The sequence below is a fragment of the Onychostruthus taczanowskii genome, unplaced genomic scaffold, assembly GCF_017590055.1.
Source record: "Onychostruthus taczanowskii isolate IOZ18803 unplaced genomic scaffold, ASM1759005v1 scaffold46, whole genome shotgun sequence".
Taxonomy (NCBI): Eukaryota; Metazoa; Chordata; class Aves; order Passeriformes; family Passeridae; genus Onychostruthus; species Onychostruthus taczanowskii.
Window position 1 is genome coordinate 3,170,133 of NW_024502125.1, and position 14,162 is coordinate 3,184,294.

General features: G+C 37.9%; 1 protein-coding gene across 1 annotated transcript; it reads left to right on the forward strand.

Annotated features, from left to right (window-relative positions):
* The first annotated feature begins 52 nt into the window (after positions 1–52).
* Positions 53–13,736, forward strand: PPWD1 (peptidylprolyl isomerase domain and WD repeat containing 1). Its single transcript, XM_041414711.1, has 11 exons — positions 53–223; positions 1,572–1,674; positions 2,273–2,373; positions 3,595–3,715; positions 5,674–6,121; positions 6,703–6,893; positions 7,395–7,584; positions 8,575–8,756; positions 10,948–11,029; positions 11,600–11,782; positions 12,775–13,736. The coding sequence occupies exons 1-11, from the start codon at positions 91–93 to the stop codon at positions 12,916–12,918; spliced, it is 1,878 nt and encodes a 625-aa protein (XP_041270645.1). The 5' UTR covers positions 53–90; the 3' UTR covers positions 12,919–13,736.
* Positions 13,737–14,162: the final 426 nt, after the last annotated feature.

A 14,162-nucleotide genomic window follows, 5' to 3' on the forward strand; every position in this document is an offset into this window, starting at 1 on the left:
GTCACTCGCAGAGCGCCCGGCGCGGATCAGTGACGTCACACCATGGCGTCCGTCGAGCTGGATCGCAAGCGAAAGCTGCCGGAGGTGGTGATGGAGGCGGGCGGCAGGGATGCGGCGGCGGCAGCAGCAGCAGCAGCAGCAGCAGCAGCGGACGACGAGGATGAGGAGGAGCGCTGGGTCGGGCCGCTCCCGGGGGAGGCCGCGCAGGCGAAGAAAAGGAGAGGTAAGGGGACGAGTGAAGCTCTGCCCCGACTGGGGTCGGGGTGCTGGGGTCGCCTCCGGGCCCCGCCGGGCGGGAGCGGCCACGGCCACGTGGTGAGGGCAACTGTCGGGAGCGCGATTCCTGAAACTGTGTCTCGTATGGCAAATGAGCGCGCTGGGGGGAATCTCCAGGTGCGGAATTACACAGCGGACGTGCCTGGTGTTGAGAAAGTTGTGGCCGTTCAGGCTGCAGAAGAGAAGATTACGTGTAGACCTCATAGCAACCTTCCAGTACCCAGGGAGACTTAGAAGGAAGCTGGAGGCAGACGCTTTGTTAGGAACAGCAGTGATAGCACCAAGACTAATTGGTGCAAACTGAAAAAAGGGAAAATTCAGGTTAGCTATAAGGAAAAAAGTCTACTGTGAGGTACTGGCACAGGTTGCCCAGTGATTTTTTGGATGGTCCAGCCGTGGCAGAGTTCAAAGCTAGGTTGTATAAGGCTTGGAGCAACTTGGTCCAGTAGGAGGGGACTTGGGACTGGGTGGTATTTAAGGCTTATTCTAGCCCCTTAACATTCTGTGATTCTAAGACTTTTGTTTCTTCTGGAGAACACTTTAAGAGCCCTGCTGCTGCACAGGCTGAAGCTGTGCTGGTTATTGATGTAGGGTTAATCCGGCTTTTAGATCACTGCCCTAAGCTGGAGCAGCAGGAGCAGCCTCTAGGCTGTGTTTTGCCATGTGGTATTGATGTGTGTAGCAACTTCCAGCTCTCTGGGTGTCACTTTAAGTTTTCTCTAAGTAAGGAAAACAATGTTCATCAGATATAAACATGCAAGTTCAGTAAAAAATACCGTTGCACAGGTGTTAACAAGTAGGATCTAAAAATCAGAAGCAAAGCTCAAAATCAGATTATTTTAGGTCAGCCAGTTAAGCAATGAAATAGGTGGATACCAGAACTTAAAATTTAGACTGCAGGACCTGTGTGGGACCACAAGTCTCATAAAAATAACAGGGGTACATGTGTTTTTAGAATGAAATGAGGTTCAAATGACCTTCTGTTTTCTGGCAGTAACTTAAAAACTGTTGATTGACTTTGGTTTTTTTGAAACAATAAGACAGTTACTGTAACAGTTGCTTTAAGAGGGAGGAGGAATATGAGTTAAAGCAGCATTTGAGTGGCTTTAGTCCACAGAAAATCTGTAAGTCTGAGTGCAAAGCCAGAGCTAAAGGCCCTTTAATTATGTTTGCACAAAATCCTGCATGTTTTTTACTAAGTATGAGTAAGCAATAAAAGGATAAGTGAAAGAAAACAAAATGTAGATATGACTTCATGAAGAACAAATCCTGAATTTTCTTCCTATTCCGTGTAGTTCTTGAATTCGAACACGTTTATCTTGAAAATCTACCATCGGCTTCAATGTATGAACGCAGTTACATGCACAGAGATGTTATTACACACGTAGCATGTACAAAGTAAGTGTTTTTCTTTTCCATTGCATTTCTTTGTCTGGGGTGTATTTTTGTGTAGGCTAAGAAATTTTCACTGTACATGTTTTATAATGGAAAGTTACAGTGTCCTGAGGTGGTTTTTAAAGGGTGGTGGGTTTTTTAGAAAAATAAGTGGCTTACCTAGAAGCAAGATGTAAGTTGTTTTTATAGGATAAAGGAGGGTCTTAAAATCCTTGTTAAAATATGCAGGAAATACAGGAGTAAGAATAAATTACTCCCTATGAAAAAATACCATTCACTAGAATTGCAGAGATCACACACACAGAGTAACTACCATGACCATGAAACCAGACATAAAATAGGACTTACATTTACATATTCAAAAAGGATAGTGTTACATTTTTCTTCAGTTTTACTTTTTCATAGATTAATCCAGAATGCACTAAAATACCTGTTTTGTTTTTCTAGGAGGTATAGTACCTGTTCAGACAGACTGTCACAGTAATTTCTTGAGATTTCATTCTCTGCACAGTGTTAATTCTAGTGCAAATTACTCACCAGCGGGAAGGTGCAAAATGTGTGCTTCTGTTTTCTTGACTTTATTTTTCTTTTCTAATTGTAGGACAGATTTTATCATAACAGCTAGTCATGACGGACATGTAAAATTCTGGAAGAAAATAGAAGAAGGGATTGAGTTTGTTAAACACTTCCGAAGTCACTTGGGTGAGAAGTTGTTCTTTCTTATCTAAAGGATTTTACTTTTTTCTCTCCCTTGGTCTTTGTTATTTGAAGAGAGAGTGCAAATAGAGAGAGAGATTCTGGGGTTCCTTTAGTGCAGTCAGAGACTAAATTATGTCCACCAATCTTCCTTTTACTCTTCTGTCCTGTTACATTTTGCTCCCAAGCTGTAGACAGGATAGGATAAAAATGAAACATGAAAATGAAAACTGAAGCCTTTGCGTTGCCTTGTGCCTGATTGTGGGGAGAATACCTGGGATGTAAGGGAACAAGATACACAAAAGTGTTCATAAAATCCAGAGAAGTTTAAAAATATGTTACTTTAAATAAGGATACCTCAGTCTTTTGTTTTTTCTCCTTGCAGTGTGGAAAAAAGCAGTTATTTTCATCTGGAATACTGTAACTGTAGAGTAAATTCTGCCTAATTGTTGTAATTATCAGACAAATTGCAATTAAGAGAAACTTTAACCAAATTTTCTAAGCTAATAAGCACACAAAGGTTTTCAACACTATGCTAAGCATTACATAGGCTAGACAGAAAATTATATCCTCAACAGTATTAGAGATGATATGCTTGAAGGAAAAAAATCCGGTTTGATATGCAGAATGTTAGAGTAAGAAAAATATTTTAAAATAGGTAGTAAAAGCATGATTTCCTTTTAGAGTTACAAGAAATACTAAAGTCTGGTTTTGATCTCAACTATCAGCTTCTTATTATATATAGAAGCAAAAAGTGTCAACAAAACCTACCATGTGAAAATCAGCATTGTGAGAACTTTGTGGAAGGCTCAGTTGCAGAGGAGTTTTGAGTATCCTGGGTGTAATAGTCTGTAAAGTTCTGCTGCTTTTACCCTGTTGAGAGATGCAAGCTGAGGAGCACATAATGTGTACCCCATCATAATGTTCTCAATTTTCTAAAATCAATATTTTAAACTAAACTTACTGCCATAATAATATTTTACTATGTTTTTTGTAAATTGTTCATTTTCACATACCTGAGTCTAAATGCTGATAGGCCATAAAGTGTTGTTTTGTGAATTTTATTTTTTTAAATATTATTTTATTGAATTCAGGTAGAGTTTTAAATGGAAAAGGTGACAAAACAGTTGGGAAACAGGTTTAAGCCTCTGTAGGTTTTCCATATATAATACTGAAATGAAGGATGTCCTTTCCCATTTCTTAATAGTATCTTAAATTAATTCACAGGTGTTATTGAGAGTATTGCTGTTAGTTCAGAGGGGGCATTATTCTGTTCTGTTGGAGATGACAAAGCAATGAAGGTGTTTGATGTAGTCAACTTTGACATGATCAACATGCTGAAACTTGGGTAAGTTGCTTAGTTCTCAGAAGTGTTTGTTTGAGATTGTCGGTGGGGGTTGTTTTGCTGAGCGATAAGTCAATAATTTGGGTTCATGAGTTCTTCCCCTTCCCCCATGCCCAGTCATATGAAGTTGAGTAAACTTCATTGTCTGAAATCAATCAAATGGCTAGAGACTGCCTGACTGAATAGAAAAAAATACTACTGCAACACTAGAAGAGAGGAGTAGAAAAGGAGCTTCCTCGGTGTTACATATTACACACAAAGATAGGGGTTTCTTCAAATATTTAGCTAGGCATAATTTCTTTCTGTTGTTTGGCACTGAGTTTGAAGATTACAGTCTGTTAGTAGTTCCATTAGGGAACAGATTTGGCCTGCCTGTATTGTCACATTTGTTGTCATAGAGATGCAATTTTCTTTTTCTGCTAGAAGCAATATTGTTGTTTTCTTTAGACTTTGTGGTTACACAATAGATACCTAAAGGATCTGGGAGAAACCAGAATGGATGTTAGTGGAATTATAACAATACCAGAGAATAATAACCACACTGTTAAAAGGGTGGATTTGAAGTGCTGGAGGATCAATAAATGTTGCATCAAGAACAGTAGAAATGCTGATTTCTTCACAAACCTTTTAGAATTGGAAAACATAGTCTTCGTAGTCTATGATGTATTGGTTAATTTTGAAATTGAATAGAAGTATAAAGTCAGGGGAAAAAAGCTTTTACAAAGAACATGTAATAAAAGCATATGCCATCTGCTTTGTTTGTTGCAGTTTTAGTGTCATCCTCCAGATAACGTACTTCACCTATAGGAATTGATTCTCTCTTGGTTGTCTCTTCCGGCAAAATTCCAGTTAGGCTTAAGCTTTTTGGTTTTGCTGTTATTTTTGACATAGCCCTGTACTGTTACTACATAATTGGTAAAATTATAGAAAAAAGAAAATTATATTTAAAAAAGCACCCCTGATCTTCAGAGCTTTCCAGTTCTAACTAATCTGTAGACCATGGCTCTCTGCAAATCTCCATGCTTTATGCTTCCATCTGTGATCTGGAAAACGTTGGCTGTTTCTGAAGAGACTTCATGTTTATTTATTTGATCCTGTTCTTCCTAATGAATTTGAGACTAAGTATTCGTTTCTCTTTACAGACAGAAATTGAAAATTCAAATTATTGGTGTCTGTCATGATGTCAGAATATCATCAGTCCCTCAGCATCTGTTAGTTCAGTTTGTGAAAGGATACTAAACCTGTGTTTCCTCTGGAGATTGTATAATTTTTTTTTGTATTTGCAATTTAATTTGAGTTCTAGTTTTCAGAATCTTTGTTTACAGACTTTAAAACAGACATAACTTATATTATTGACTATATCTCTGACTTGTCTTATTTGTAGATCACAATTTTGCAAGTAGCAAATGAGTTCCTTCTTAAATGCACTCACAACCCTTATTGAATATAGGGTTGTGAGTGCATTTAATTTTGTTTGTATCTCTTTTTGGAGATTTCATGGTTTTGTGGTTTTTTTTCTGGCAAGATCTAGTTGAACTTCTGCAGAAGTGTATGGCAGAAGTGCAGTTGTCTTCATTTCTACTGAGTCATTATTCACTTAAAAGATGGAGAAATGGCATTATATAAGTTGAGTGCTATTTATTAATGCCACTTGGACTTTTAATCTGGATTTTTGTCCAAATTCATCCTTTTTACCTGCTTTCTACTTTGACTATCACAGCATCTTTACAAAACAATATGGAAGAAATTGGTAGTCTTCCACTGAATGGTATTTCTTGGTAAAACTTGTTTATTATATGCTCAATATTAGCAAGATATGTATTAGCAAAACTAGTAAATAAAATTTAAAATTTGCTTCTGGTGTTTGATTTCAAGTTTACAGCATAATTTGACTCTCACCTAATTAAATCCATTCCTAGTTAATTTGTAATTTTTTCTTTCCTTTCTACTCTTTGTTGCAGCTACCACCCTGGCCAGTGTGAATGGGTATATTGCCCTGGAGATGCTATATCTTCTGTTGCAACATCTGAGAAAAGCACAGGAAAAATATTCATATATGATGGACGAGGAAATAACCAGCCCCTTCATGTTTTTGATAAACTCCACATGTCCCCACTTACTCAGATACGCCTGAACCCTGTCTACAAAGTAGTAGTGTCTTCTGACAAGTCTGGAATGATCGAGTACTGGACCGGTACTCCTCATGAATATAAATTTCCCAAGAATGTGAATTGGGAGTATAAAACGGATACCGATCTATATGAATTTGCTAAATGCAAGGCTTACCCATCCAGTATAAGTTTTTCACCTGATGGAAAGAAAATGGCCACTCTTGGGTCTGACAGAAAAGTTAGAATTTTTCGTTTTCTGACGGGAAAGCTCATGAGAGTCTTTGATGAATCTCTGAGTGTGAGTTTTGTCCTGTTACTCCTTCTTGAAATGTTTTCTCTACTTACTTGAATTTGTTTGCCAGCACATTCACCTAAGCTATAGTTTATTTCTAAGGCAAGCTTCCAAGCTTGCCTTTTTCTTGCAAAAAAGGTCTTCTGTGTTCTCTTGCTTGTCTCTTAGATTGCTTTGCCCCAGAATGAATTCTTACTGCTTTATGTTGCTACATAGTGAAACAGAGTTGTGGATTTTAATTTCTCTTTTTATGCTGCTAGATTACATTTAACTAGAAAACAATTGTGGAAGATGGTGGAAAATGCCCATTGCAAGTAACATCATGATAATAAATTAAATTTTTCATCTTCTAAGGAATTTGATAGACAGCTGCACACTTTCACGTGCTTAAGCCTAGTCCTACAACATGCCTGTTCTATCATTAAAATAACAAGAATATTACTTGTATTTACGTAAATCCTTCAGTTAAGTTTGAATGGAGTAATCTCACTTGAATTCAGTATTTTCTAATCATGTGAATCAGTGTTTTACTGGATAAAAAGTTTAAAATATGTTAATATAGGAGTGCTGGGGTTTTTTTTTTGTAGATGTTTACTGAGCTTCAGCAGATGAGACAACAACTGCCTGACATGGAGTTTGGCCGGCGTATGGCAGTTGAGCGTGAGCTGGAGAAAGTGGATGCAGTAAGATTAATTAATATAATTTTTGATGAAACTGGACACTTCGTTCTCTATGGAACTATGTTGGGCATTAAGGTCATAAATGTAGAGACTAACAGGTAAGTTCCAGTGACACACATAGAGATAAATTTCTGTTTTAAATTCTTTATTCAGTCAAATTTAGAACACATTTAAAACTTGATATGTTCTTCATATGAGTGCAGAGGTGTCTAATCTTTTTGTGTTGTTATTTGAGAGCCTTACATTACACTGTAAGGCTCCCATTCTTTGTAAGGAGTCATTGGAGATTAGAGCTTAGGCAAATAGCAAGCACGTGTGTATTAGAAATGTGTAGTTAATCAATTAATCTCTGTCTAACTGGATGGGATAATTTAAATGTAAAGTAAAGGTGGATCATTTAGTTGGAATTTTTATTGCATATGGAGGCTGACTGGTAAATTAAGGTACCAATTTTAAACAGAGAAACATCATAAAAATGATTAGTGAATAATGATTTTGAGAGGATTTTGAAATTTTGCTCTGAATCTAACAGTCAGAAAGAGGACATTTTCTGACTGTGAGCAGCTGAACTTTACACCTCTTTCTATCTTGTATTTCAGGTGTATTCGTATCTTGGGAAAACAAGAGAACATCAGAATGATGCAACTGGCGTTGTTCCAAGGAGTAGCAAAGAAACATCGTGCAGCGATCACTATTGAGATGAAGGCATCTGAAAATCCTGTTCTCCAGAATATTCAGGCAGATCCAACAGTAATCTGCACCGCTTTTAAAAAAAACAGATTTTACATGGTGCGTGGGGTTTCTGTTTAAATAGCTCCATTCTTGTATTGATTTCTCTGCATTATGTTTTTTTTGTTTTCTCTTTGCACGTTTCTAGTGCTTTTTGTAGTTGCAAATGCAGCTTATACAAAGGAGTCTCTTTATATTGCAAGTATATTTGGAATTTTTATCTTGGACTATCTGTACATTAACTAGAAACAGCTGTGATTTTTTCATAAATTTTTATTCCCCCAAGAAGATGATATCCTTCTGTTCTTGTTGAAAAAACTCTAAGTAAGAACACTTAAAAAACTAACCAGATTTTATAAAGAAACAATACGCAACTATGTGCATAAAAAAATAGAGTAGAAAAACATTTCAGGACTTGGTAACACTAAGGACATTACAAGCAATGGAAAAAGGAGTCATCTTGATGTTCGCAGTTGGGTTTTTAGGTGAGATGGAACCAAACAGACAAGCAATTTTAGAGTGGTTAGTAGCTGACTTGAGAGGTCATAGCCATAGAGATTAGAGATTGGACTGTCTGTTATGCCTTAAATTTGCTGGGTTTCTATAGTTTTATATTAATGCTGTATTGGAATAAGAGGATTTATTTTAACTTTGTAGCACAACTGCAAAGCACAACTACAGCTTTTGGCATAAAACCTGCCAATTTCGTTTGAGTATAGCAGAACAGCCTGGTATTCTCCACCTCATTTTAAAGAAAAGATGCTGAACTAGAGAAGACTCCTGTTGTAAAGGGGAAAGTTTAAAGATAACCGATTATTAAAGATATTTGTATTTACATGTAGTTTTACTGGAATTTGTTACTGTGGAAATGCTGGTAACACAACATGACAGTCCAAGGATAGACTGTCTGTGAATTGTCTTTGTACATTTTAAATTGAATTGCGTGTTCAGCAGGTTGAATAATAATAATGGCATTGGGTGCAGAGCACTTTGTATTTTAAGAGGAAAAAAGAAAAAAACCAGTTAACCTTCTGTTCTTTTGTGCTTCAGTTTACTAAACGTGAACCAGAAGACACGAAGAGTGCAGATTCTGACAGAGATGTGTTTAATGAGAAACCTTCTAAAGAAGAGGTTATGGCAGCCACTCAGGCAGAAGGTCCCAAAAGAGTGTCAGACAGTGCCATCATCCACACAAGCATGGGAGATATTCATATCAAGCTTTTTCCTGTTGAGTATGTAGTTGCTGTTTTTTCTCTTGTTTTGGTTTTGTTGCTTTCTTCTGTCCCTTGTGGTTGAAGTATCCAAGATTTATCTCATGCTAGAAATAATTATTTTCTTGCCCTTTTTCTACTCTTTTTTGTTTCCCTTTTTCTACTCTGTCAGTTTCTTAATATGCTAAGGTAGGAATGTGACTCTTAATAAATAGAAATAAAATAGGGTAAAAATAGGTCTAAATAACTGTCTGGGGCACAGGAGTTTTTGGAATTATATTTGGGTTTATTTAGTTACTGATTCAGGGAGGGTGTTCCTTTCTTAACTTTTGTTCTTGAACAGGTAATGATACTCTTCTGTGTAAGCTCTGTATTGTAAGGCATTGCTGTTTGCATAGATCTTGAAAAAGAAAGATGATGTTGGCAGCAGCAGCAGATTTGGCAGCAGGTCTGTGCAGGCCAGAAGAATAGTAGTTGCAACTTCTGAATGTGGCCAGTGAACTACACTTTGTTATTGCAGCTCCTTTGAAAGCCATATAACATTTATACCAGCATATAATACTACTGTTGTGTATATCCAAAACCAGACATAGAATCGAAAAATTTTATGTGTGACAATTGCTAAAATCAGTGTGTCCTCATCTCTCCTTCATGATGCAAAAATTGCAAATATTCTGTTATTTAACAGGAAATTTATATAATATATTGCTGTACATAGAAACCTAAATTATGTCAATGTACTCCATGCTTCTCCAAAAACAAATTCATCTTTGGTCATAAGCACAGGTAGGGCAACCTCAATTCTACCCTCTAGTGCACCAGACTTCTACTGCAGTCTTCACCAATGTTTCCTTGCATCTGGCTCTAGTTTCTGGAACTCATAATAGGTTGTAGTAATGGTAGAGCTCTTGCCAGCGAGTGACAGGTCAAGCTACATTAATTCTTTTCTTTAATTGTCATGCTAATATTGTCATATCTGCATGCACAGTATTGCAAGGTGCTTCACTGCAATGTTCTGTATGCAATTTTAAATACAGCATTACTAGGGTTGGTTACTGTTTGGTTCGTCCTTTCTTATTATAGTATTTTCTCCCAGCTGAGCTTTAAATTAAAATCTCTTTAGTATGATTAAAACTTTAAAGAAGAGCATATAGGATATGGGTCTGTACATCTTTGAATTCTTTGGTCATTTTGTTGTGAAATAAAGTTGTGAATGACTCTCTACTGCTCAGCAAAAACTGACTATAATCTAGTCTGTTCCATTAGTTATGACATTGGTGCTCTTTTTGACAAGATAGCTTAGAGTGTCACTAAATCCCGAACTAATATTCCTTTTCACAGTTAGACTTGAGTAACTACAGCTGTGAACTCAACTTGGCCATTTTCTCCTAGTTGGGAGTGCAGATAGAAAACTAGGGAACCTATAGTCAGTGGTTCCTTGAACTATGCCTGCAGGAGACAGATTGGGTTTCTGGCTCTTATGGTTTAACCCCAGCCAGCAACTAAGCCCCCAGAACCACTCATATGCTCATATTCCCCTTGGTGGAATGGGAGAGCACTGGAATAGTAAGAGTGAAAACACTTGTGAACTGAGGTACAGGCAGTTTAATAGGGAAAGCAAAAGGCATGCACCCAAACAAAGCAAAATGGAACCTGGACAGGCAGATGTTCCACTATCTCCAAGAAAACAGGGCTCTCTCACCTGGAGTGGGTAGTTGGGAAAGCAAATCACTATTACTCTGCATGTCCCCTGCTTTTTCCCTCAGTTTTATGTGCTGAACATAATGCCATATGTGCAATGGAGCATCCCTGTGGTTAGCTGGGTTCAGCTGTCTCAGCTAGGTCCCCTCTGAACTCCCACAGCCCCAGCCTCCTCACTGGCAGGGTGGGATTAGGAGCAGAAAAGGCCACAGCAGTGCGTAAGCCCTGCTCAGCAACAGCTAAAACATCCCTGTGCTAGGTATCAACACAGCTGCTGCCTTTCTGTGTAATCACAGAATGTGATGTAATGTACTTCTCAAGCTTTTTGCTTTCAGCTCTTTTTAAGCTTAGGTTTGAGGAGATGGAAATTTGTTTTTTCCTTATTTGGCTAAATCCCTTCCTACAGAGTCCTGAAACATTGCACAGCACAAGGAGGTCTTAGTCCCAACTGAAATCGTTATGGCCCTGTCACCAGACAAATATTATTGTGTTTTCTGTTACGTGATTTTAGGTGCCCCAAAACAGTGGAAAACTTCTGTGTGCACAGCAGGAATGGTTACTACAATGGACACATAATTCACCGTATCATCAAGGTAACTTGCATTATGTTATTTTTTTGTTAATTTACATTATGTACTGTGGTGGTCAGTCCTCTGTTAACACTTCCATTTCCGTTTTGCGCACAGGATTGTTGGAGTACCTTTAGAGTTCCTTGTAAATTCTGAACAGCTCTGATGTTCTAAACAGCTTTAGCACGTACTAAAGTTATAGTAGCTGTTCTGCAATTGATAAGGTAGCAGAAAACTGAAAGATGAGTCCTGCTATCCTGCTTGAATTAAAACTTTGCTTCATGTCAGAACGCCTTTCTTGTAAGGCTGCTTATTTCTGTCCCACCAGAATCAAGTGATAGAGCCTAAGGATTTGCAAAAGGTAGAGGTAGTCATGTTTCTGTCCTTCATTGGCCGGCATAGTGAGTAACCTTGCTTTTTCTCAAGTATTTGATAGACACTTAAAAAGCCTCAAATGCTTTCTCCCTTAGACATAACATGTTAACATATTTTGTGTAAGTGTTTGAAGTAAGTTTGAAAAAACGTCACCTAGCATATAACACTTGCGGTTATGTATTCTATGCAGTAATGTGATAACATATAACTTCTGTGCAGGGTTTCATGATTCAGACGGGTGACCCAACTGGTACCGGAATGGGAGGTGAAAGTATTTGGGGAGGAGAATTTGAAGATGAGTTTCATTCAACTTTACGACATGACAGACCATATACACTCAGCATGGCTAACGCAGGACCAAATACCAATGGATCTCAGTTTTTTATAACAGTAGTGCCAACTGTAAGTAATACTAAAAGCTCAATTTAAAGCCTGAGAGGCTACCTAGATAGTAAAAAATTAACTTTTTTCTCATGGAAAAAGGAACATACTAGTACTTTACAAATAAAAGATGCACGTGATGTGTAGTGTATAGGCTTCACTGAAACTGTCCCTTAGAAGACAGAAATACTTTTCCATCACTTGTGATCAAGAAGCCTTTTGCCTTTAAATGGAGTGAGGTATAAAATTTCTAGGCATGTTTGCAATTATGTATTACTAGAGTATCTTATATTAATAATAGTGGTTTAAACTTGATGGAAACCTAGGTATTGCTTAGATTGCTTGGGGGTTTGGATATGATGCCAGGATGTCTGTCTAATATAGTCTAATTATAGCTATACAAGGAAGACAGTGTTCAGGTTTAAAAATTTCATTTAATCTGTGCACAAATTCAGAGCCAACAATAAAAATTTTGATATATGAATCTAAGATATAGAAACCAAGTCCTTAAAAGTAACACTTACAAAAACTGCATTCTTATGGCACTTCAAAGTAATACAAAAAAACCCTATCTACCATAGTTCTGAGGTTTATTAAGTTGTATGAAAGCCTATATTCAAATTGGGCATACTGTACGAGTATTGAATTGGGTAGTATTCTGTACTGACACTTAAAAGTTCTTCTGTGAAAATAGCATGAAACAGAGAGACTGAAACAACATTTCTGTGAACTGAGAATATGCTTTAAAATGAACTATACAATGTTACTGCACTGGTAGAACATGACCTCTGTAGTACTATAAGAAAGCAATTGAAAAGGTGAGTTCAAATGCATATGAATATGTGTTAGCTGCATTCTAGTATTTCCTTGCATGCTAATAGCAGGGCGTTAGGTTCCATAGTCTGGGCACACAAAATGTGTCCATGTACACTTTATTTTTGATTTGGTACTTAACCTACATGTTGCTTTCTATTTTAATGTTCTTTTCTTTTTTCTCCTGTGTTTTCAAACAGCCATGGCTCGACAACAAGCACAGTGTGTTTGGACGGGTGACTAAAGGAATGGAAGTTGTTCAGAGAATTTCAAATGTCAAAGTCAATCCAAAAACTGACAAACCCTATGAGGATATCAGCATCATTAATATAACAGTGAAGTGAGGCAGGCGTTGAAGGTTCCAGCTTAAGCAGAAAAAAATGGAGCACGTGAGACCCAGAAAGGGACGTAGGAAGAACAGACATTTTTGATACTTCCTAGATACAGCAAATACCAGGACTGAGCTGCAGTATTGCATTTTATTTAAATGGTATGCACTGTCTCACCCCTCCAAAAATGCATTGTATATTCTAAGCCTGTGGTCCTGCCCTGAACCATCCTGTACCTGTAATCCCATTGGCCCAAGTGTGATTCCACACCCACTTCAATCTCCCTCTTAAGCTGTCCTGGTGAGACCAGCCGACCTCTTATCCTTTCTCCGCTCTTGGCCTTCCCCCCCTCTTGCCCTTTCCCTCCCCTAGGCTCCCCCTCCTTCCCCCTCCCCCTTCTCCCTTTCTCCCTCATCCCGCTGTTCCCGGGGATGGGACCCTCAATAATCCCTCATCAATCAGCACCCTCAGAAGCCGTGTGGAGTCTCCTTGCCTGCCTGCTGCTGCCAGCCAACTCACAGCCTAGGGGGCCCTCCGGGGACACCCCGGGGTGACCCCCCCAAAACGAAACACAACACAGAGCAATCTACTATTCTTAATGTACCTAAAGTGCCCTAATTCTGCATTTCTGGTAACTTTGTATTTTAAAGGAAAAACATCTACATGTTTCTTAAAAGGGCTACTGTCTTTCTTGCATCTTTTCTATGCAAAATTGAAGATAAAAACCCCCACCACGTCCCATGACAGTGTTTGTAATGTTTTCATGTTTATTTGCATTCTTCATGTTTAATGAATCTGTTTCACAGTTCAAAATAAAAGGCCAGAAATACTAAGTTGAGTGAACCTCTCAATCCTTTGTACATGTATCAAAAAATTAGATTAAGTTATGGTACTGTTGGCTATGAAAAGCAAACAATGTAACCTACCTCTATTCTTTATAAATAGTTGTGTACATGTCTCTGTCCAAGAGCAATGATCAGCTCTTAAAATGCCAGTCTGTAAAGTCCTTTGCAATTTGTTTGGTTTTTCCAGTGTTTTTTTTTCTTTCATGTTTGCTCTTTATTTTAGCCTAGGGAATATTTTTTTCTGGCTTCATTTTTAGCAAATGTCCTACAAACATTACTGTTTCTACTGAAATACTTAATTTATTTTAAGCTATCTGAACTAAGCTTTGCATCAGCTGTTTCTGATGGAGTTTCAGAACAAAATCGAAGCATCGTTAAGGCTGAAAAAACCTGGTTAAGGTCAGTAAGTCAAAC